The sequence below is a fragment of the Ammodytes marinus genome (genome assembly GCF_949987685.1).
Source record: "Ammodytes marinus genome assembly, chromosome: 23".
NCBI classification, from domain to species: Eukaryota; Metazoa; Chordata; class Actinopteri; order Uranoscopiformes; family Ammodytidae; genus Ammodytes; species Ammodytes marinus.
Genome location: NC_137227.1, coordinates 21906618 through 21931355, shown reverse-complemented (window position 1 = coordinate 21931355; position 24738 = coordinate 21906618). Strand labels below are relative to the sequence as shown.

Sequence of the window (24738 nt, the reverse complement as noted above, 5' to 3'; positions counted from 1 at the left end):
CTGCTACTGTTCCCTCATGTTTCAAGCACGCGGTTGTCCAGCCGTTGCTTAAAAAACATAACCTGGATGTTAATTGCCCAAATAACTTCCGTCCAATATCGAAACTACCATTCATTTCAAAAATTCTGGAAAAAGCAGTCCTCTCTCAAGTATTGCCATTTCTCAACTCTGCCAATGTCTTGGAGCCCTTTCAGTCTGGCTTTAAGGCACGCCATAGCACTGAAACGGCTTTGCTAAAAGTGTCTAATGACTTACTCCTCACGCTAGACACAGGTGAGAACGCCATCTTAGTCTTATTAGACCTTAGTGCTGCCTTCGATACAGTCGACCACCCCACTCTTCTAGCCCGCCTCCATCAGTGGGTTGGTATAAGGGGCTCAGCTCTGCAGTGGTTCTCCTCCTACCTCTCCCACAGATCATTTTCAGTGTCCATAGGTCAGCACTCCTCCTCCTCTGCTCCTCTGTCTTGTGGGGTCCCCCAGGGGTCCATCCTGGGTCCAATCCTGTTTTGTTTATATATGCTCCCACTGGGGAATATAATCCGAAAATATAACCTGTCATTCCACTTCTATGCCGACGACTCACAATTATATCTCCCTCTGAGATCCGGGGACTGCCTTCAGACGCTCCAAGAGTGTCTCAAGGAGATAAATGACTGGATGGGGGATAATTTCCTCCAGCTTAACAACAGCAAAACAGAAGTCATTATCTTTAGCCCCTCCAAATTAAAAAAACCCATCGTCACTGACCTAGGTAGTCTAACCCCATTCATCAAACCATCTGCTAGAAATCTGGGCGTCATTTTTGATTCCGAGTTATGCTTTAAAAAACAAATTTCATCCGTAGTGAAGAACAGCTTCTACCAGCTCAGAACCATCTTTAAAATAAAGCACTCCCTATCATATCACAACCTTGAAATAATTATCCATGCTTTCATTACATCACGGCTGGATTACTGTAACTCCCTCTACCTTGGTCTCCCTCAGTCCCTCATATCACGCCTCCAAATAGTCCAGAATGCAGCAGCAAGACTGTTGACTGGATCAAAAAAGTGGGAACACATCACACCCGTTCTTGCTTCCCTTCACTGGCTGCCTGTACAACATAGGATCATTTTCAAGACAGTTCTCATGGTTTTCAAAGCCCTCAATGGTCAGGCCCCATCTTATATAGCGGATCTTGTACACCCCCACTCAGCCCCTAGGGCCCTAAGATCCTCCAATAAGGGTCTTCTCCACATCCCCCGATCCAGACTAAAACAAAAAGGTGACCGGGCCTTTGCGGTAGCTGCCCCACGCTTGTGGAACCAACTGCCACCTGACATACGTGATGCCCCCTCCATTACTGCCTTTAAATCAAGGCTCAAAACCCATCTGTACACCCTGGCTTTCCCTCCCCATTAGCTATCTGACTTCTACACTACTATATATGTTTGTGTGTGGAAGTCCGGGTTATATGTATTTTGTATTTTTAACTTTATTTTTTCTATTGTTGTTGTTGTTATTTTACCTTCATGTTGGCCCATGTTGGCCTACTGAATGCACTATGTACAGCACTTTGGTCAGTGAAAACTGTTATAAATGTGCTTTTATAAATACATTTTACTTACTTTTACTTACTTACTTACTTTTAGACTTAATGTTTTTCATTAGGTTTCCACTTCACAGTACCTAAGCCACGATTTACTTTCAGTTGTCTCTCTGTCTTTCTGACTCCATGTCCTCATTTGAACCGCCCTGTTAGATCCGCCCCCATGCTCACACAGCACTGACAAGAAACTCATTTCGCCCAGCTCCCACAAGTGCAGCACAGGCACAGGACTCAGGCGGACAAAATGATCGCTTACACATGTTTTATCCTGTTGGTCCTTCCGTCTCAGGCAGTTTCTGGTAAATATTATATAAATTTTTACGATTCATGTTGGAAAGAAACATTTTCAACCAAAGTTTGAGTAGGAAATGTTACAGTTAATGTTCATGTACTTTATACAGAGACAAAAGGTTTAGTTTGATAATGTTTTTAAGCGTCTTTGAGCATTTGGAAAAGCTCTTTGTAAATCCGATGTATTATTATTATTATTAAAAGTTGATTCCAGGGTTTTTGACAGTGATACTGGATTTCGGAAGGTGTAGGAATAATGAACTATTGTTTAAATTTAGGCTTTCCATTGTGTGTGTATTAGTTAAATGTGTGCACCATTTGAGGAGCTTGAGAGGAGGCTCGTTGGTTAAATAAGGTGGGGGAGAGACGGAGGGAGGGACAATCAGAGGGAGGGGCAAGATTGTATCAAATGTCAAATGTAGAGTTGTGTAACATTTCTATATGTATTATATGCACTTGATTTACAGCGATTCATGTGCCGTTAGGTTAAGTTACTTTATTAGTAGTAGTAGTAGTAGAAAAATGTATTTTTGGTCCATGACCTCAAAGACATAGTACAGACATGGTCAATAATTTTCATTTAAAAGTAACAATGGGCGAAAAGGGTGTAGGAAGAAGCCGAGGCTTATTATGCCTACCCTCTTTACATATTGTAATATTATAAATATATTATGTATCACAAAAAACAAAGCAATAGCCTGAATTTATAAAATATAAAACAGAAAAACAGCACTCAGTTAAAGAAAGCAATTCCATCAAATAAAAGAAAAGTTCCATTGATTATTGAGTATAGTTTGATTAAAGTTATACATTATATACTTTCTTATTCTATAGTACATAGTGCACAGTATTACCAAGTAAATGTATGCATATTAGTCAATGGTTTTATGACATTTGTCCGCATATCCCCTCTCAAGTTACCACACTTCGGAGGGGATCAGAGCACAGGGTCAGCCGTAGTCCAACGCCTCTGGAGCAGTTTCAGGTTTAAGTGTCTTGCTCATGGACACAATGGTAGAGATGGTGGGCACCGTAGATGTAATACCAGCCACTACTAGTTTTACAACTAACACCCTCCTTTCCGGTGCCAAGGATCGAACCAGTGACCTCATGGTTACTGGTCGGGCCTTTCCTCTAAGGCTTAAGCCATCCTACCACACTTGAGTGACAAGTCTTTTACATTTTGTGAATACCATGTAGGAATAACTCAGTTTTGACCAAGTACTGAATGTTCCTATGAAATTTCAGGTGTGTAAAGATCCTTCGTGTTTAAGCTGGTATGGTACTTACTGTAATTCCTTTTTTAAATGTATTTACTAAGTTATTCTTTTTTAGAATCAACTTCTATAACAGAGACACTTGGAAACAATGTCACTCTGCGATGTGAGGCTGGTGATGCCCCCATCATTGCCGTGGAGTGGACCAGAAAAGACTTGGGGCCTTCAGAGTACGTACTCTTTTACAGAAACAGAATCTCGATTTCAGCCTACCAGCATTCATCCTTTAAGGGACGGGTTCAGTTGGTGGACGGTGACCTGAAACATGGAGACGTGTCTTTAATTCTGAGGAATGTGACATTCAAAGACAATGGAACGTACGAGTGCCGAGTTGTAGGAGGTCGTTCAGGACGCAGTAAGAGAAGCATCAGTAATAGGCCAATCAGAAGCATCAAACTGCAGGTCATTGAACCAGGTGAGCTGCTGTCTGTTGATTCCTGAGAGTCAAACGTGAGGAGAAGCTGTTTCCTTACTGTGTGTTTTGATCTTCAGGTTCCAATAGTGGAGACCCCAAATCGGAACCACACACCGATGGAGGCCCCATGGACAAAGACCAAAACAATGAACCCCCCAAGAAGCCACAGCACATTGATGGAGTGGCAGTAGCAGTAGCAGCAGGAGTTTTTGCACTGGCCTGTTCAGCTGCTGTTGGGTTTTTTCTTGTTCACAGAAAAAGACATTTGGACGAAAAGTCAGAACAGTCTGCTGCTAATAAAGGAGCAGACGGTTCTCTGCTCATCTGACATGTCACAGATCCTCTTTACACCTGACAACATTCATCGGATTCCGTTAAATCTGGCGTTTGAGGGTCTGCTTCAACAGTGCTTATCTTTACTTTTCCCCTTCTTGTATTGCTACCTTATCGCGGTGAAGGGGTTTGCGTACCTGTTTCCCATGACAAATATGTCTCTGGGACGGGTCAGACTAAATGCAATTCAATATAAAACACTCAGATATTTTATTCAAGTAAAAAAACTGCACCCAGATACATGTAAAAAATATGATGATGTAAATTATGTTAAGTTTAATTATATTTATCATTCATTTTCCTTATTATTCATTTCTTATTTTTCCTAGATATATGCCCATAATGAAAATAAACAGCACTTTCAAATTAAAATAAATGTTTATATTCTATTTGAAACTGCTTTTCATTTTCATTATGGGCATATCTTTTGGAAAATTGAGAAATTAATATTATTAATAATAATACAGTTAGTTATAATGATATTAATAACCTTCAGCTCCAGACCTTTTCTTTGAAAAACAGTTTATTTTTTTTACTTTTAATTTAGGAAAGTACTTTGTGCTTAAGCTCAAAAAGTGCATTTCAATCAAACATTATTAATGTACCAGTCTTTTTTTTGTACTTTTAATGTCAGTTATTATCCATACACTGCAGCTGCTGTGGAGTCTTTATTATTATTTTATTCTGCTGTTATAGTAAAGTTATATCTCATTAATGTGGCTTGTTAATGGTGCCTAAGTGGTCTTTAATTGAACACTTCTATCATTTAACATGATTTATGTCATCAAACCTTTTACATGTATCTGGGTGCAGTTTTTTTACTTATCATATCTGATTGCTCTCTTATATTGAACTGTATTTTTACCGTGAAATATATATATATATTTTTTAAAAGCATAAAAGATAGATTTTTTTTTAATAATAGCACTTGTGCGGCAAAAGAGCTGAACACTTTTCCAAGTGAATAGTTTCTGTTCGGGCCGAGCAAAAAATTTAAAAGGTTCATGAATAATAATATTTTAACAATCTACAGCAGACCCTATTGAATTATAACAACAAATAAACAGACCATATCATCATATATGTATCATTGAATTATACAACAAACTGCAAACTTTATCAATATATTTATGTAGTATTAAATCAATATTAATACAAAAGAACAAATGAACAGTGGTTTAATTAAACTACTCAACACTGACCAAAGCAAAAACATTGTTATATTTTCAAAATTATAAGAAGAAAAAATTATTTAATTTATTCTAAAATATTATTTTTGCAGTTCAGGAGTCAGTTTGGGAACAGTGAACCTTGGTCGGTCCAAAGCACTGATCGATCACAGACCTCATGGTCTAAACAGAAGCTTTAAAACTTGGATTTAACAGAAAAAAACTTTATCAGGAAATTATGATCTACTGTTAAAATGTCAGGTGTAAAGAGGTCTCAAACTTTTATTATATATTCAATCTGCAGCTTGAGTCTTGCACATGTATTTTGATGTGGTTGCATTAATCTCCTTATTTTTTATATTTCAAGTTAATGGTGAAAAAAGTGGGTAAAATAAGAACCTTATACTGTTCATATCCAAAGTCTCAGGGAGCCATGGGTTAGATCTGTTTTTACTGTAGACATAAACGTGAAAGTAATTATCTGAACATGTAATATCCAGAGGGTTATGGTTATGAGATAATATTAATCTACAAAAAGCCAGATGTTTGATCCATAATGTGCACTATTTGCTTTGCATTTCTATATTTTTACAATTTCCTTTGTTCCATTTACTTGCACTTTTTATTATGAGGTGAATTTGGGTCTCGATAAACTCCTTGGTAGCTTAGATGAATCGTGACAATCAATGTATTATCAATGAAATCTATGTTTTTGGTATCTATGGTTTCAGTTTCCTCAGGGTCTTGTATTCAGCATCACCTGGTGACATATGTAAACAACATGATGCAGTTTAGAGCCTAAGTCACAATTTTATTCATTATCAACTTGTATTATTAGACTCATGGTCCATTTTATAAGAAATACAATACAAAAAATAGACATAACACACACACATTGTGTTATTGTAGAATTAAACTGACTTATCTAATTTTCCGATAACATATAATTAAAAAATGCTTTTAATGAAATACAGGCATTAACATGAGACTGTGAGGTAATTGATGCAAAACAGTTACATTTGAATCAATGGACGTAATAATGAGAAAATGACCTGCGTTCAACTTTAATAACAAACATACGTGTAAGCTATAAAAATGTCAGTGCAGGAAAATTAACTAAGTTTGATGTTTATGTTGATAGTTTTAACTGTTGTGTGCATATAATATGAAAATAAATTTAAATAAATGTGCTTTTTTTTTCCAGGTTTGCTGTGCATCATTATCAGAAAGCCCTCCTCCCCCTGACCCATCCCTCTGTTCACAGCTGTAGTAACTTTGTTCTACACTTAACATTTAGGTAAGAAATATCTGAAAAACAACAGATTTATTTTATTAGCACTACAAACACGTCTTGTTAATTTAAGTTTCAACACTATTTTTCCATTGTATCCAAAAACCTTAAGAAAGGACTGGAAAAGCAACATAATTTTCATCTTAGTCATGTGTCACAATGTCAGCTGCTTTGTGTGTTCTTTCATTAGACTGAATGGGACGCTATGTTTAAACACTGCACCCAATTCTATTAATACACAAGATGAAAAACAATGCAAACAGACCACAGCTTGATATGATGAACTTCAGATTTTCATCAGTACTCGTATAAAAATATTTAAAAGATAAACTGCATGTGGTCTACGGATGCAGCACATTACATTTGCATTAGAAGAACACATACTCAGTTTGCAAATCAAATATTGTTACAGCAGCTGCACCCATGTTGGATCGTCACCAAACAGGATGAGATTAGGTCATGAGTTGCTTTTATAAAATGCTGATGAAATATTGTATAACCAACTGAAATACAAAAACTGACACTGAACAAACAACAAACATCAGAGTCCTGAAGTCACTGACTGACTCAGTCTCTCACAACTCTAAAAATCTTAATATTTTGAAACTTATGTATGTGACTCATAAACCTAAAAGCCTGTTATAGCGGCCCCTGTGGTTGATTTGGATTCTTCAGAGTCATGTCAGGTCAGTTTCGTTTATGTGGAAGTAATAGGAGACGTTGTTTATCAGAGATCTGTGCGTGTTGAAACCTGTTCTCACTCCCTCCAATTCCACCCGGAGCAAAACCCACAAAGGACATGTGATGAGAATGATTGTATGTCTCCTCACAAACACCACACCTGTCGTTAAGGTTATTGCCCCCAGCGATAAACACACAGAAACAAAGAGCTTAAATACAGTCCAACGGGCAAAAATTGTTATTTATTTAAGGCCAGCAGGGAACTGACTTAGCTTCCATACTTCACATTGTAAAACAAGCTTTTCTGAAAGGTTTAACTTTAACAGGTTTTATTTAGGTTTCTAAGGCCTGACGGCTTTAAGATACGAGTTTATGTGTTTACAGTTCATGTAAATAATAAACTTCTGGGCTTTATATCAGGGACTTTGTAACATCCTATAAAGATGAAGTAGTAAAGCTTGTATAAAATAAAGTCTAAGTCTAAAGCTTGTAACTCAGTAACCCATGAAGCTGAGAAATGAAAATGAGATGTGTAGGAGTCAGAGTGAAAGAAGTTAAGTGTCTGGGCATGTCCCTGTTATTACAAACCACTAAATGACGGGTATTAAGAGGGTGGAGAATGTTGCTCAAAGCGTTTTTTTTTTATTTTGCGCCATCTCCCACGTCTCACTCTGAGTCTGACTAACATGTGGTTTAGGTTGTTCCCCTTTAATGTTGGTGAGAAATAAGTTGAGAACCCATTCTTTTGTCCCTTTAGTAGAACTCTGAAATGTTCATTATTTCTTAAAAATTTTGGGTAACCTAAACCATTTCTTTTAACCTTTTACAAGTTCGCTTCTTTGAGCTTTTCAGCAGCAATGGAAGTAATTGAAGCCTTGAAAGTTGATGCAAACAATTGGTCCAGGTGTCCCAGCCTGAGTTGATGACTTCCAAACCCTCTTTCTGATTGTCTACTCTATTGTCTGTATAAAATAGGTAATGAATGTTGCACAAAGCTGATTTTAACTATCACCATCCCCCACATGTCAGTCTGACCCTGACTGTGGTTTCAGTCCTTCCTCTTTAACACTGGCGGTTGGAAACACTCTTGACACTATATATGACAACAAGCTGTAGCTCTTTTATTCACTCATATTTGAAGATGCTGTTTTTGTAATTAAAAGCAGTTTTAAATCGTTGGGTTCCTGTCCAAATGATATAAACTCCAGGTTGCATAATCTGTAAATACAGCCCAGGAAAAATGATCCGTCTCTCTGGTTTTACTAATTAAAGATGTGTTTAAGTAGAATAAACATTTGTGCTTAAGTCTATACACTACTGACAAGATTTCTCAAAAATTCCACATTAAAGTATTGCAGTTTAGAGCATCTGTATTAATATATGTAGGAATGGTGATTCAGGAAACATTTGGAGTGGTTTCTAAATAGTTCCAGAGCTGTATGTTTCATAGATGCTCTGAATGTCTGCGTTGTCATATTGAACAAAATAGCGTAACTCACATGAGTGTTATTTCCCCTGCAGCTTTACTTTAGAATAAAACCCCTTCAAAATAAAATGCTCCATTGAGAGTAAGAGGAAGTCCCCCAGACAGCAGCTGTTATCAGTTCGGCGGCTATGCAAACAATGTTATCTGAGTCTAAGATAAAAAACCGTCATGTGGCTGGAGCTCAGTTTCCTGATAAGAGTCACAGGGTCAGAGCAGGTTTCTCCTCCAAAACACTAACTCCTGAAAATTCTGATTCAAGTGTCATCTCATCACTTTATTAATTTGTCATTTAAACAGCTGTATTTACTGTCAGCCGAGTCTTGTTTACAGTGATAATACTGTAATGTGTTTTGTCTCTGTTGTTTGTGCCTTTCATGGCTGGCATCACGTGTCCATGTGTGGAAAAACATTTATGCCAAGGGGTAAATGTAATAATCACCTGGAAAAACCCACAAAGGACTTTTTTTGAAGGTATTTCCAGAGTATTTGAAGTCTATTCTAACTATGTGGATAAAAGGTTTTTCGGTCTGCTGCACAAAGAGATTCCAAGGTTGTGACTCTGAGCTGGAAGTGACATATCCTCATACATTTAAGCAGCTCATACTTGTGTGTTATTTATGTTGAAAACAAAAACTGCAGTTTGTTGTAAAGAAACGTTCAGTTATCAGGCTGCAACATTGAAAACAGAATCTAAGACACAATAGATAAATACAATATTTACAAAATACAATGTAAAATGAGGTGAAATAGAAAAAAGTGCTGTTGTCTGGCCTAAACATACTGATAAACCATGAAGTCTGGTTCCTTATGAGACTGCTGTGCAGAAAACATATTTACTTTATTGCACAAATCAACAGGATCTCTGTCTCGAGGCAAAACTCGCCTCACCCTGCACAGGCCTGTTTAACCAACTGTTTAATCTGGCAGATAATCAAGGACACTGATGTAAGTTTGAAAAATAACATCCTGCTTCCTCTTCCTGTAAGTCTCAGCAGTGAAGAGAAGTAAGTAGTCTCGTTCGACTTGGAGCCGTCTTGCTCAGACCTGCGCAACTATGACGCGCGTCTTGCTGAGCGCACAACAAAAATGCTGCAAAAATGGTGTGCGCTCAGCAAGCCGAGCGTCATAATTGCGCAGGTTTTAGCAAGACGGCGACATCTCAAACGAGGCTATTGATTGTGATCATGCATGCAGCCTGTTGCAAAAGCTCCTCCTCGTTTAACTTATCGATCCTTCTCTCAGTTTTGTTTTTATTTAAATACTTGTGCAAGGTATATAAAGCTATATAACACTGCAACTTCTTTCTGAGCACGATCCCCAGAGCGATTTGATATTCAAACAGCTCCGCCCGACTCCTTTGTTTACTTAATAAGGGCAGATTGTGTTTGCTGGCTCAGGGTGTGTGCCGCTGGCTGGGTGTCAAGTTACACTGAAGGGAGGAGCGAAATGGATTTCTTGGAAATGGCTCTTCAGTTCAGTGAAAACAAAACTCAGAACGAGTAGGTTTTTAGGGAGTTTTTACCCTTTTTTTAGTGACTAAATATTTCACACCCTGAAAAGAAATGCCAAAAGCTGTTAACTGTCCTTCTCACACAGAGCAGTGTGAAGGTTTGTTCTCTATCATTAGTCATTTTCAACATTTTATAATCCCAGTTCCCTCTGAACTGCTGTGTTCTTGTTAACAGTTCACAGTTTTTACTTACATAATTCCTATTTTGTTTGTTTCTATATTTTATAGTTATTCACTTCTCTGTTTGTTTTAAGCTTCAGTTTTATCTCCCTCTGTGAAACTACTACTACTTGTCTTTACATACTTTAACAATCAAGCAGATTCCTACTGTGACCTCTAGTTAATATATTTCATAGTCAGTGACTCTGGAGCAGTCAAACTAAACAGCTCTTTGTTTATTAACCAGACATTTTGGCGTGTCTGTTTGACATTAAAGCTCACATATTATGCACTTTGCTGTCAATTTTATATGGTCTAAGTAGTCCCTAATACTTATTTTTTTAGATGTTTGCTGAAAAATTGATAAATTTAATCAAATCAAATCAAATCAAAACACCCGTTCAGATCATTTATTGTAGCAAGCCTCTATACCCTGATTGTCCTCTGGTCTCAGGATGACCTATATTTGTGCGATCTGGCTGGCCCCTCCCACCTCTCTGCCGGGCTTTCTTTATATGTCCATGGGGCTCTCCCACCGTCTCTGCCGTGCTCTCGCGATACTAGAGAGACACTGCGTGACTGCGAACACAGTGTTTACCCGGAGCTAAGCCATAGCTGGTTGCTTGTCCCAAAGCTAATAGCTATACACCAGTCAGGCAAAACTACCAATAAAAACTATTATTTTAGTTTCACCGTTTAAAAAAAAGCACAGGTAGCTTCCTATCCGTTGTGTTATTAAAAACGAGGCATTAATAGACTGCTGTGGTTAAGATAAATTAGTGGAGTATGAGCAAAAGCATTCTGTGTTGGTGTATGTAACATTCAGGCTGTACTAAGGGCATCTTGTCGCTTAGCGGGGAAAACAACATGGCTGTCGCTCGGAAAATTTTCCATCGGATCTCGGGGCCGTGGACCAATAAGAAATGGGGGGGGGGGTGGGGTTATCATAGACTAGTGCACGGTGGACGTTTCTGGGGGGGAAGCATGGTCATATAAAGAAAATATGGGGATGTGGCTGTGCCGACTATTACGTAATAGTCGGCGAGAATTCTGACTGGAGTATATTGGGGGAGGGGTGGGGGTTTCAGAAAGGGAGAGAGTGAGAAAAGGAGAGATTGTTATTTTTTTTGATATTTTGGCAGTCTGTAGGCACACCGTGGACCCATGGATATGTTAGAACACATTTAAAAAGTGCATTTAGCATAATATGTGACCTTTAATAGACACTTTTGAAACAAATTTCTGCATGCACTCCCGTTTTTCTGCAAAAGTTCCATGTTTTTTACTTTGAATACACTTATATAACTGTAGCTCTTTATTTGAAGATGCTGTTTATGTAATTAAAAAAACGTTTTAAAGCATTCATTTCAGAGTGAGCTGAACTCCAGGTCGCATAATAATCTGTAAATACAGCTCAGGAAAAATTATCAGTGTCTCTGGTTTTACTATTTAAAGATGTCTTTCAGTAGAATGAACAACATGTGTGCTTAATTATAAAGACTACTTACAAGATTTCTTAAAAATTCCACATTAAAGTATTGCAGTTTAGAGCATCTTTATTAATATAGGGATGGTGATTCAGGAAACATTTGGAGTGGTTTTCTAAAGTTTTCCAGAGCTGTATGTTTCAAAAGCCCCTTTTACACAGCCAGTGAAAGCCGGGAATATGCCGGAATTTCGGCCCTCCGCCCTGCTGTATAAATGCGACCGTTGCGGAATGGGGGAAGAAAGGTGCGAGAGATTGTTCCGGGAACAAGAAGGACTTTTTGTTGAAGGTATTTCCAGTGTATTTGAAGTCTATTCTAACCATGTGGATAAAAGGTTTTTCGGTCTGCTGCACAAAAAAGATTTTGAACCCATTCCCAGGTTGTGACTCTGAGCTGTGTGACATATCTTCATGTATTTAAGCAGCTCATACTTGTGTGATATTTATGTTGAAAACAAAAACTGCAGAAGCTGTTTGTAAAGAGACGTTTAGTTCTCAGGCTGCAACATTGAAAACAGAATCCAAGACACAATAGATAAATACAATATTTACAAAATACAATGTAAAATAAGGTGAAATAGAAAGAAGTGCTGTTGTGTGGCCTAAACATACTGATAACCCATGAAGTCTGCTCCCTAATTTGGCTGTTTTGCGAAACAATTATTTACTTTATTGCACAGATCAACATGATCTCTGTCTCGAGGCACAACACGCCTCACCCTGTACAGGCCTGTTTAACCAACTGTTTAATCTGGCAGATAATCAAGGACACTGGTTTGAAAAATAACAGCCTTCTTCCTCTTCCTGTGAGCCTACGCAGTAAAGAGAAGTTAATGATTGTGACCATGCATTCAGCCTGTTGCAGAAGCTCCTCCTCGTTTTACTTATCTGTCCTTCTCTAGGTTGTGCAAGTTATATAAAGCTACCAATATACCTGCTTTAATCCAAACACTGCACCTTCTTCTTTCTGACCACAATCCCTGGGGCAATTTGATATTCAAACAGCTCAGCCCGACTCCTTTGTGAATTTAATAAGGGCAGATTATGTTTGCTGGCTCAGGGCGTCTCGCTGGCTGGGTGTCAAATTACACTGAAGGGAGGAGCGAAAAGGTTTCCTATGAAATGGAGCATTTCACTGAAAACAAAACTGAGAAGGGAGTTGCAAAATGGATTTCTAAGAAAATTATACCGTGTTGGGATTTAGGGGATTTTTACTTTGTGACATATAACAAAACCCTGAAAAGAAAAACCAAAAAGCGGGAACTCTGAACTCTCACACAAAGCGAATGAATGTTTGTTTTCTGGTATTAGTCATGTTCAACATTTTATAATCCCTTTGAACTGCGTTACAGTTTTTACCTACATTATTCATATTTTGTTGTTACTATATTTTATAGTTATTCACTTCTCTGAACATTATAGTTAAATCTCTATTTTGGTTGTTCTGTTTTCAGCTTCAGTTTGTCTGTGTGTATCTCCCTGTGTGAGACTAACTTTTGGTTTTGTTTACATACTTTAACAATCAAGCAGATTCCTACTGTGACCTCTCGTTAAAATATTTCATACTCAGTGACCGTGGAGCAGTAAAACTCAACAGCTCTTTGTTTATTAACCAGACATGTAGGCGTGTCTGTTTGACATTAACACTTTGGAACGAAGTTCAGCAGCAAATTCAACATTTCTTTTTCCTGATGCACATGAATGTGTCATGACTTGTTTTTCATGTTGGCTTCCTGCCTCATACGTGCAGACAAACAGACGATGAAGCACTTATATGAATATATTAATGGACGCTTTAGAAACACATTTCTGCATGCACTTCTGTTTTTCTGCAAACGCTCTGTGTTTTTTACTTTAGTTGAAGGACTAAAAGTCAAACTTTAGAGGGAATGTTATGAGAACCAGCTCAACAGAGGCGGTACTAGATGTTATATAATAATCTGACCAACAGAGTAAAGCTTCCCCTGATGCCCCCTGCTGTCCAATCAGGATGTATGTTTGCTCTCATGCAAAGGGCTTTGCATGAGAGCAAACATACATCCTGATTGGCTGGATGTACGTCATCAGTCAGTGATTGGCTGCCTTCAGTACAGACAGAACAAACAGGAAGCTGCTGCAGCATTTTTTTTACTTTATTGTTATTACTCTTGACAATATAATGAATTATATGCAGACAATAACAGTATACAAACCAGTAGTGCAAATATACAACAAGTAAATAAAAAACGATGGACTAAATAAGAAAATTATTAAATATCATAAAATATGCCAGGTATCACAATGAATAATTACAAAGGTTTAAGTGAAAATATTAAAATGCTCCCAAATGTCTCCCCAACTAGAATAATTTACATTGACATTATCAGTCTAAAATTTTGAATACCTTAATTTTCCAGTTTTTATTGAGCAAAATGACTAATGTGAGACGGAAAACCACATGATCACAAAAAATATGATGCTTATTATTTATTTTTTATTTTTTGTGGTGTAATGAATGCTCTCATCCAAAGGGCTTCACAGAGAAGATCAACATTCGGAAGCTGCTACAGAAGTATAATTTACATATTAAACTATCAGCCTAAAGTTTTAGAAATCCTAAATTTTTACAGTTTGTATTGCAATTTACTCAAATGAAGGTCTCTTTCTGTGCTGAAATTAAAGTAATATATCTAATTCATGTGTCCAATCTAACAATATTATCAAGCTACTACTTCCTGCAGGTCAATATTGTCCAAATAATGCTTCATAGGGTGTAGTAACAGTCTGTTCCAACACTAACAGCTAAAAGTTGTGAACTCATTCTTTGTTCCCTTGACATTCCCTTTTGGAGAACTGACAAGTAGATTATTTTTTAAATTTTTGGTAACCCAAAGTTCTTTAACCTCTGGCATGTTTACCTCTTCCCTTTTTTTATTTCAGCTCATCTCACGGTTTATTATTTTAAAGTTTTTTTTTTCAAACAGATGGAATAGGAACAGTAAGTCCCGTCAGAAAAATGACATGTAAAGTTAGTTGTGCTTTAGACACCGTGGACACCAGTAAAGCAGCAGCTGGGCGTCAGTGGGTGGACTGCTGTGGAGATGTGACGTTCGATCTCACTGAAGAGTAGACGACCTCGGGCTCTGGTTGAAACTCTGGTTGAAACAATATACAACATGAGTTTGAGATCACACATTAAGTAGTTTTTTAGCCCTTTTTACTCATGAACTCCAGAGAATATAGATTGATGTGAGACCTTGAGAATGTGAAGATCTAGTTACGCATAAGTGTAGCATACATCAGGAGATTGTCAGTGTGTGACGTTTTCAGATATGCTAGAAATATTCCAGGGAATTTTGGTATATGCGTGCTGCCTAGACATAAGCTCAGATCGCTAATGTTAGGGAAGCTTGCAGATCTCTTCACCCCTCTAGTGTGCAGACCTTTTCGTCATCACAGTTGTTTACTTAGGACTAGGGTCGTAAAACCCGGACATTTGTATTCACACGTAGAGCTCACTGGGTAAACTCTAGATAAGTCACAGTGCATGTGTAAAATGGGCTTATGTTTCTCTATGTTCATTGTGTGTGTGTGTGTGTGTGGTTTTATAGTTAGCATACAAACCAAACCCCATTATGTTACAAAATGACACATAAACAACATATTAATTTAATAAACACATAAATCAGCTGCACCTCTGGTCCTGTTTGGTCTGATGGTTATTTGTCCATAACTGACGTCCTCTGATCGTTTCTCTGCTGAATGAACTACAGCTGGTGCACTCCCTGGAGAAAAAAATATATTAGTTTTAGAAACAGTCCATTGAATGTATCTACAATACAGAAAAATATTAAAAGTAAATCTACATATATTATTAATTAGAAGATAAAGTATGGGGAAAGTTATCCATGATGACTTTCATCATACGGATGCATGTCGGACAATTACATTTTAAACACTTTTTAATTTAATTTCTTTTTCACACTATCAGCCAGTGTCTAAACAATATAACCAACTTCAAAGTGAGAAATATCCGTATCTGCCTGTGTCTCTCTGCTAGGAAAACAAGTAGAGTGATGATTTTCTTTTCACCTCTTGTCCTGTTTGGTTCATGCCTGACAACTTGTGTTCCTCTCACTGCTGCATAGACTGGAGCTGGTTCACTCTCTGTAAATAACAAAGTCAAATAGTCAAATATTACTGTAACTGAAAGTATTGATTCTGGTGCAGGTACATCTACTGCAACCAATATATATATATATATATATTTTATATCAATACAGATAAATGAAACAAAGATGTGTACTGTCAACTAGGAAAAATAGTTAATGTTAATAATGCAATTTCATTTTATGTATTTAATAATTACACTGCATCACTAATTTGTTGATAAATAATAAATATATGTCACATTCAGGAGTTGTTCATAGCAAGTTATGGTGTCAACAATCAATCTGTGAAACAATAAGAGACCAAACAGAATGCTCCTCAGGAAACAGGAAACTGTGCTGCAAAGAAACACCTTGACCACAAGGAACAAAACCAACTGACACACTGTCACATGTCACTCAAATGAAAAAAATGCTTTTGGTCCGACCAAACCAACAAATCACAGATTAACATTTCATTTGACTGAATTGCTGTTCTGGTTGTAGAATATAATTGTCTGTCTGATTATTGTCATAAGCATCAGTGTCTCACCGTCATGCTTCCTCCGGACACATCGTCTCACCAGTAAAACCAGTACGATCAGTAGCACCAAACCAAAGCACGATGGGACCGACAACCACCACCAGAGAGCAGGAGGAGAGGGGGAGGTGAGGCCAGCAGGGGAGGAGGAAGGAGGGGTGGTGGTGGGCTTAACTGAAGAAAGACTTGAGTTAGTATAAAATAAGCACTTGTTGTGTTCCACTCTACCTCTTTGGTTTTCCACCGTAAAGCCTCTTTTGTACTGAGTGGTGCAGTTCTTGCAATTATTTGCTGTAAAAAATTCCAGTCTTTTGACGTATGTCGCAAACGTCGCTATGAGAACCAGGTCCACAGAGGTTGTTATGGAAAACATTTTACTAATATTTCTAGTGGTTTTCTCACCTGTGACAGAGATCCAGCTTCCTGGAGACGATCCACTACCGTTGATGTGACACTTGTAGAGGCCTTCATCAGACCTGGAAACATGGCGGAGGGTCATGTGACCTGCAGGCTCAGTCCTGATGAGGGAGCCATCTTTATAGAAAGCAGCTGGGAGGCTGGAGGGAGGGGTCTTTGTTTTACAGAGCAGAGTGACATCACCTCCCTCCATCACAGGGAGGACAGGACTCTGCAGGATCACTGGTCCATCTGAACACAGAGGCCGGTGTGTCAATTTATATCTTCGACATTCTATATATTCTGTTTACATTGTTTGCTCATGTATAGTTTTAGGTATGTAAACAAAGGGGTCCCACCATAGCTAGAAGATACCCAAATGAAGAGCCTAGTTCTGTGACATAACAATGGACTTTTTTTGAGTACGGACAGGAAGCGGATCATGAGGAGATATTCACTAACTTTGACAGACGGATTTTGACAACAAGCGTTCTCCAGAATCCCTAAATCCACTTTTGAGGGAATCGGAATTACTTCAACTCCAGCATTTCATCCATTTCCCCTCAGCTTCATCAACACTAACTCCACAGTCTGATCTTACCAGTGACAGTGATGTTGACGGAGTTACTGGTTGCTCCCTCTCTGGATGCACACCAGTAAACTCCACTGTCCAATGGGACGATGTAGTCAGCGTGACATGAAGAACTAGCTGATTTTCCCCAGTCAGATCCACACTCAGTCCTGCTCTCTCTGCTCGTGTTCCTCCTCAGCGTCCATCCAGCAGATCTGTCCTCCTCACAGCTCAGAGAGAGAGATTCTCCTTTAAACATCTGAGAGCTGCTGGGACTCACAGTCAGAGAGGCTGGAGGAATCGGAAGATGTAGTAAGAGGGAGAGTAAAAAACAGAAATCGTGTTAAGGGGGGCGTTTTGCGTTGAAGAAATACAGTCCAGGGTTACACTTAATGTTCTATAAGTTTCAAAGTTCAAGTTGCATGTCAAATTGCAAGTTTCTCTGGAGTCAGGAATCTAAAACAAATCTATTGATAAATTGACCAATTTGACTTTATTTAAATAAAAATAAGGGACATTTAAATATTTATAAAACGGTGTCATTTTTCCTCTGATAAATCCTAAATCATAAATGACCTTTAATAGCAAACAAGACTCGCAGTGAAAAGAATGCTGTTTTTAAATAGTTATGATTAAAGCCTTTACTCAGGTCTGAATCCTATAAATGTATATATTTCAGTATATTCAGTATATGTACTGTATAGTTTAGTATATATAATATATTCATGTAACACGTTCACTGACCTCGGTTTGTTGTACAGTAGAGCAGAGAGGTCAGTACTGAGGAGAGAGGAGACTATGATTGGTGAATTGATTATTATAAATCAGTAAAATGTCAAAAAGCTTCTGATGATGGCAGGAAACTCAGACGCTTTAAGCTAAAAAAAAAATCAAGAACCATTTGAAGTAAAATGACTGATTTAGTTTTCTATAAAGTGAGAAAAATGTCTCAATCTTAAATTATTTCTGCTTTTGCGTTATTTGTTGTATTGTTACTCTAAGTTATGCCGTTTTTTCTCCTTGTGGTGACCAATAATAAACTATCTTGTATCTCTTTTTCACTGTTCTCCAAATACAGCCATCACTTTGTAAATAACATAATTCCAGTTGAAAGGACACATGGTACTCACGGAGCAGCCACAGAGGAGATATTCGTCCCATTGCAGCACAAAGTGAATGAGCAGTGAAACCTTTCTCCTTCCTCTCTCTGAGCATGAGGCTGGGGGTTTTGTGGTTTTTGCTCTCTGCAGTAAACAGGATGAAATGCCCCATGAACTACGAGTGGGTTTATTTAAGTAACACATACTGATTGAAAACACACTACAGGACGTTCAATAACCTGAGATTCAAAAATGAATTATTACAAATTAAGATACATTTTTACTCGTAAGAAAAAGATCCACCAGAAGAAAAACATAACTAAACGCTATTGTCTTTATTCTAATTTTTGATTCAAAGACTTTGTGACATTCACTGCACGATAATCTTTTTAGAGAAAACATAATTTAAAAAAAAGTCCCTCCCACACTCCTTTGGCCGCCATTCTTTTTTTTAGTTAAGACTGTTTGGTTCGTCATTGTCAATTTTATGATCTCCCTTGTTTTATCCACAGTCTCTACACATTTGTGAAACCAACAAGTTTTCTTATGTAAAACAGCATATTCATTAAAAAATAAAATGTTCCCTTTTAGTTCTGTCATGTGTGCATTGAAATTTTCGATGCTATTCTTTTTGGGCAAGGTGACTTTATACTTCTCCTTTAGCAATAACTGCATGGAACAATTTGTATGAAGTGTAGGTTGCGAGCCTCCATCGATGCAGACTCGGTGATACAGGGCTTTATAACACACTCCCACTGAAGGCTCATTGGTTTGGAACGACACAAGTGGGTAGGGTTATGGTGCAGGGGCCGGATTGGAATTGGGCCAAAGTTGTTAAAAAAAAAGGAGCACAGAAGGGGAATGTCGGTGTCTCGCCACATGTCTTCATTCATACCGAGCAGAAGTAGTTTCATGCCTTTACATGTCTGGAGTTACTTTTTTACAAACTTTTTTCATTAGGATTTATTTCTATTTTGTACGGACTTTCTTAACGAGTGGAAAATGCAGACGGGGTCATTCAGGGGGATCCGGATTCATGCGCTGGGGCAAAACCCCATTTACTCCCCCAGCAACAAGGAAAACTCCAACAGCTTTCCAAATTTTGATTTATTTAGGCTATTTTTACCCTTTTTTGTTTTTGACCTCTGGATGAGGGGGTGAGTTTATGTATTGATACTGTATATTTATTGCGCTATTGTCTGTTATATGTCTTAGATTATCTTGGTATTTCTTCTATTCCCCTTTGTGTTTATTTCCTTGTTGGAGGAGAGCGGATTTAAGATTTTATTGATGATAATTGACTCCTGGAGGAATAAGATAAAGAAAACTTTTAGGCCTGGAAATGTTAAGGCCTACTTTCTGAGATGTTTAAATATTTTATGATTTTAAGTTATTTTCTTTCAGATGTTTAACATGTTGAGGACAGTGAGCTTTAAAGACTCCATTGCTGCTTCTGTTTTGTATGCTTGTGTCTGATGCCCCCTTGTGGCTATATCTATCTATATATAAAGGCCCGACAAACAGGACATCTGCAGGATAATACACACACTTTATAGGACACATTTAAAAAAAGAAAAACTTTTAAAAACTAGAGATACAAGTTTTTGCAGAGCTGTTGTGTTCAATTGAATTATACCTTGCAGGTGTAACTTCTACAGTGGACACATGACTGAATATATTCAGAAATTAAATATCCGACGGACTTGAACGCAGCAGGAAGGTCCAACCCTTCTTCCCCGACTTCACGATCAAAACAACAACATGGCTCTCTGCGCAGTAATGTTTCTGCAGACTCTGCTCATTGTCCTTGGCCTCACTCTGGTCGGTGCATTGGAAGGTGAGTCGTGTGCGTGTGTGTATGTGTGTGTGTGAGTGAGAGAGAGAGAGAGAGAGAGAGTGTGAATGTTTGGGAAAAGCATACGTCATCGCATTCTGCATGAGTCATACAAGCAACAGCTGGCATAACAATGTTCCTGTTATAGAAAAGAGGTTCAGTTCAAACTCTGAGTCAGTTACAGCTGTAAGTTTGTTAACCCTAGAATATCGGTCATGGCTCTTGAAATAAAAATTAGTCCTGGTTGCTAAGGAAATGCAATAGTTGCCAAACACATTTAGATCAGCTATGTTTGATCTGTTTATGTTTTGAACACAATCACATGACTGAACCACAGTTATTAATAGACCACATGTGAGAAACTGTTTTTGTTTATGAGAATGAGGTTCCTTTTCATTTAATTTCATTTACGGCTCTTGACCAGTATCATGGTATGGAGCACAGTCTGCTCACAGTCGAAGTTTATCAAGTTTATCCAAACCAAAAGTCAGCTAAAATCAAGATTAAAAAGAGAAAAACAATAGACAAAAAAGGGAAGCTGCAGGTTCTGCAATTACAATTTGCTTTGGGTATAAGTATTTTATTGGGTCCTAGTATACCCTAGGAGGAGGAGGGTAAGTTTTACTGATTAGTTTTGGCTATACAAGTTCTATTCATGTTTGGTTTGGATGTTTTGATCATTCAGGTTATTTTCCAGTTATATGCTCAATCTCATATTTATCAGTGTTATGGCCTCTTTAGCTCATCGGATGGATCAATAATTGTAGAACTGATCAATTTAATTTTTTTGTGTATAAGATCCCATCATAATGAAATGTTCAGTGATTCTCTTTTTTTCCAGTTAAGTAACCCATTTTCCTGGTGATAGAGGTCCTACAAGGAATTTTAAAATATTTCTGAAACAGTCACATTACTCTGTCGATCATAAATTACAACAGCAAACTAGACACTCAAAGAATGTTGTTTTTAGATAAGTTTTTCATAATGCCTTTGTCATGGGTTAACTCCAACCAGGAACAACAGCTGGGGTGGTAAAAACATTACCGCTTTTTTCCAAAAGGGGTGCAGGAATTAACACAACCTGAAAGTTCCTCTGAGACACTTTATAGCTACGAATAAAGGTTTTGGGATTTGTGTTCAACATGTGTCGAAAATTTCAATATCACAGAGCACACAATAGATCTCTTTATGTTCTTTTTTTGATTTCAAACTATCTCTGTTTCAGGTTCAGATCCCCAGGAGGTAACAGCGAGGCCCGGAGAGGATGTGACTCTTCAGTGTCGGGCTCACAGTGGTTATCCGATCACACAGTTAGAGTGGAGCAGAACTGACCTGAAGGCAGAAGACGGCTATGTGTTCTTTTATCGGAACAAGCGCCCACAAGAAAACTACCAGCATCCATCTTTCCAAGGTCGAGTGAAGCTGAGGGATCCAGAGATGAAGGGAGGAGATGTTTCTGTCACTTTGACAAACGTCTCCCTCAAGGATTCTGGAAGATACGAGTGTCAAATCTTAATCAGCAGCCCAGAACGCATTGACATCAGGCAGCTCACCGACCTGACCGTGAATAGCTCAGGTGAGTTAATGGAGATGATACTCGTGAGTTTGTGTATTATATATTAAATATTGTATATGTAGTATGTAGAGTTGAGACTTGCTGATATTCACACCTGCTTTCTACTCTGCAGATGGAAACATTCTGGAAGGAACAAATGGGGCTGGAGGAAACCCTAATGGAGAAAAACCTGGTGTATACCCTGGACTTGTAATTGGTCTGTCAGTTTTTGGTGCGCTTCTTCTGGTTGTTATTGTTGTTAGTTTGGTTGTATATTGTAAAGGTGTTACACGGCAAAAATCATGCAGACATCCTGTTGAAGCAGCTCATAAGCCTCACTGAAAGCTCTCAGATCTGTTTACTCCTGAAAGTTTGTGTATTCTGCAGCTGTTACGCATGATTTATTTTATACAAATAATTGCGCTTAAATTACAGCTAATGTATTAAATTAACTGAACACGCAGACACAATGTGAACAGAACAGGGGGCTGGACAGGATAAGGATGCCCCCTGGCTGTCAGGCACTTCCAGCTGGTAGGAGGAAGACCCAGGACTAGTGAAGGCCTGGGGATGCCTCATGATCCCCCAGGATGAGCAGGTTAATGTGGCCCGACATAGGGAAGTTTGGGGTGTCCTGCTGGAGTTGTTGGCCCTCTGTCCACGCATGCAGTTGTGTACATTCAAACAAAGATCCTCTGTGAGATAAAAAGCAGCTGATCAATCATGACAGGCCCAGCAAACAGGGGTGAAGACAGATATATCCCTCATGAGACTTTATTGGTGACATACGAGATAGCCAATAGTTTGTGTTTTTGCAGGTTTTTAGGCATAAACGGCAGTTGCTACATTTTGCATTACAGGATCACAGCACTTTGTTCCTCTTCAATTGAGAGCAGTAGAGAGCTGTAACTGTACACCAGTAAACACTTAATGATCTGCAGGCTTACATGTCTGTGGAAGACTTCATGTAACAAGATTATATTAATAGATGTCAAAAAGAAGTAAACAAAGAAGTATTTTTTTCTGCTCCTGAGCTTAAGGTATTAATTGTAAGTTGTATTGTCATCACTTCCTTTAACTATAAGCATAGGTCATTATCAATAATGAATTAGCTTTTATTATTGTTTTGCCGTCAGTCGACACAATATTCAAAACCTGAAAAGCTTCCACTCTTGATAGATAAATAAAAACAACCGATCATAAAAGCAGTGTGACACACAAAACGATCCATTCATGTTTTAATGATCTTTTTATCTCTGTGAACTGAAGGTGAGCAGAACACACAATCATATCAGGAGAGAAAGGATTAAATCATATCTTTTACAAACTTCAGTATGTAAAGAAACGGCTGTAATTGTGTACATTTTATTCTTCACATCTTTACGCAGATCTAATGTAACATTCTCTTATCTGATATTGAACATGTATATGTTTTAAATGTAGGATGCCCATTAACTTCAGGTAAAGGGACTGGTAATGAAAACTACACTTTTGTGCATTAAGTATGTTAATGTTCACTGTCCCTGTTTTTCATTCAACGTTGATAATCTTTTGAGGAAATTGGAATTAAAATTGAGTTTTTTTTTCCCCAGTTAGAAATCCTGATTTTCCATTAGCTTTGAATTGGCATGAAACCAGGATTACGCGCCCCACACACATCCTGCGTCTACCTCTGGAGCGCGTCGCATTACCTTACTGCTGCCTCTCTCGGACTTTTCTCGGACACACATGCAACGTCTCAGCAGCTGCTGCTGCTGCGCTGCTTCTAAAAGCCCTATCTTTCTACATAGAGTTTTCATAGATAATTCCCATTAAAAATGAAGTTCTTTCATGTCATCTATGATGCATATGATTTATATTGAGTCTGGACAGTAATCCGTGCGCCCCATTGCCATTTTTTTTCTTTTTTTTGCCATATTTTCGCTTGTTGGAAGTTTTATTTTGAAGGGGACACACCAGGAAATGGTGAAACTACAGCGAAAGCTGCCAGTATGAAGTCAATATGACTCTCAGCAGAGTATTTCAAAAATCACTTTACTGATTCGGGGAAGAAGAAGGCCGTAGACACAGATTGAGCAACGGAAAACTGTTGCGCTCATCATGATCTTTTTTATTTCTTCACTATATTGGATCTCTATATGTGTCATTTATCCAAAAATGAAATGCCAGAACTAATTGAAAATTAGGTTTTAAATCCCTCGGATTTTGATTGCACAATTAAATCGTGAAATAAAGGGATTATTTGCGTATACGACTGAGGGATGTTTTATTTTGAAATAAACACACCGGGTAAACGTGTAACTAGAGTGAATGCTGCTGGTATGACTGTCAGCAGAGTATTTCTCTATCAGTTAAAGCACAGAGACGCGAGAGAGACGCGCTGCTCTCAGAAAAAAATAGGCGAGCCTCCTGAGGTGAAGGGGAGCCTCGCTGCAGACGTGCCTCCGACGCGCCTCAGCAGTGCGTCTGAGGTTGGATGTGTGCTCGCTCTACGTTGATTTCACAGTCTGTGACCAAAAGTCAGACGCAGACGCGGGGTAGACGCGCAGTAGAGGTAGGATGTGTGTGGGGCGCGTGAGATATTCTCCCTAAACCGTTCAGCCTTATACATACTGTACATGCCTGTGTCTGCTGCCCATCTACTGTATTCATCCTCTGACATGCCACATAAACAGACAATCAGTCTGATTCTAAAGGACTTGTATTAAATCAGGAGGGAACATCTCTTGCACTTTGCTCTTTAATTTCTGACACGTTACTTTATTTTTTTATGTCATGTACTATTTGTTTCTCTGTATTGAATGTCCTGTCTGTCTGTAACGTTGTGTTTATGTTTTCTTAACCTGTAAACAATTTTCTTTGTACATATGTAAAACGCATACAGCTCAAGATTTTCTAAAATAAAATGAAGCCACTCAGATTATTA

The 24738-nt window shown here is 38.2% G+C and overlaps 2 protein-coding genes and 1 long non-coding RNA gene across 3 annotated transcripts; 1 reads left to right on the top strand and 2 right to left on the bottom strand.

The window, feature by feature from the left end:
* Nucleotides 1-14690: 14690 nt before the first annotated feature.
* Nucleotides 14691-15825, bottom strand: LOC307269158. The gene is made up of 3 exons (XR_013845487.1): nucleotides 15760-15825; nucleotides 15363-15452; nucleotides 14691-14822 (listed from the first exon to the last, which is right to left on the bottom strand). It is a non-coding gene; the product is annotated as an uncharacterized lncRNA (long non-coding RNA).
* A 291-nt stretch (nucleotides 15826-16116) lies between these two features.
* On the bottom strand, nucleotides 16117-18595 carry LOC307269038 (uncharacterized protein; the record flags this gene model as incomplete). The annotated part of the gene is made up of 5 exons (XM_080051861.1): nucleotides 16117-16121; nucleotides 16369-16530; nucleotides 16759-17004; nucleotides 17354-17614; nucleotides 18454-18595. The coding sequence occupies 5 exons, from the start codon at nucleotides 18593-18595 to the stop codon at nucleotides 16117-16119; spliced, it is 816 nt and encodes a 271-aa protein (XP_079907987.1).
* A 760-nt stretch (nucleotides 18596-19355) lies between these two features.
* LOC307269156 (myelin protein zero-like protein 3) lies at nucleotides 19356-24738 on the top strand. Its single transcript, XM_080052002.1, has 4 exons — nucleotides 19356-19580; nucleotides 20067-20260; nucleotides 21483-21833; nucleotides 21946-24738. The coding sequence occupies exons 2-4, from the start codon at nucleotides 20185-20187 to the stop codon at nucleotides 22152-22154; spliced, it is 636 nt and encodes a 211-aa protein (XP_079908128.1). The 5' UTR covers nucleotides 19356-19580; nucleotides 20067-20184; the 3' UTR covers nucleotides 22155-24738.

Bases quoted from the DNA above. Each gene is read 5' to 3' on its own strand.
- LOC307269156 (XM_080052002.1), top strand. From the start codon at position 20,185: ATGGCTCTCTGCGCAGTAATGTTTCTGCAGACTCTGCTCATTGTCCTT. The intron at 20,261-21,482 runs GTGAGTCGTGTG...TCTCTGTTTCAG, and splicing joins TCTGGTCGGTGCATTGGAAG to GTTCAGATCCCCAGGAGGTA. The intron at 21,834-21,945 runs GTGAGTTAATGG...TCTACTCTGCAG, and splicing joins CCTGACCGTGAATAGCTCAG to ATGGAAACATTCTGGAAGGA.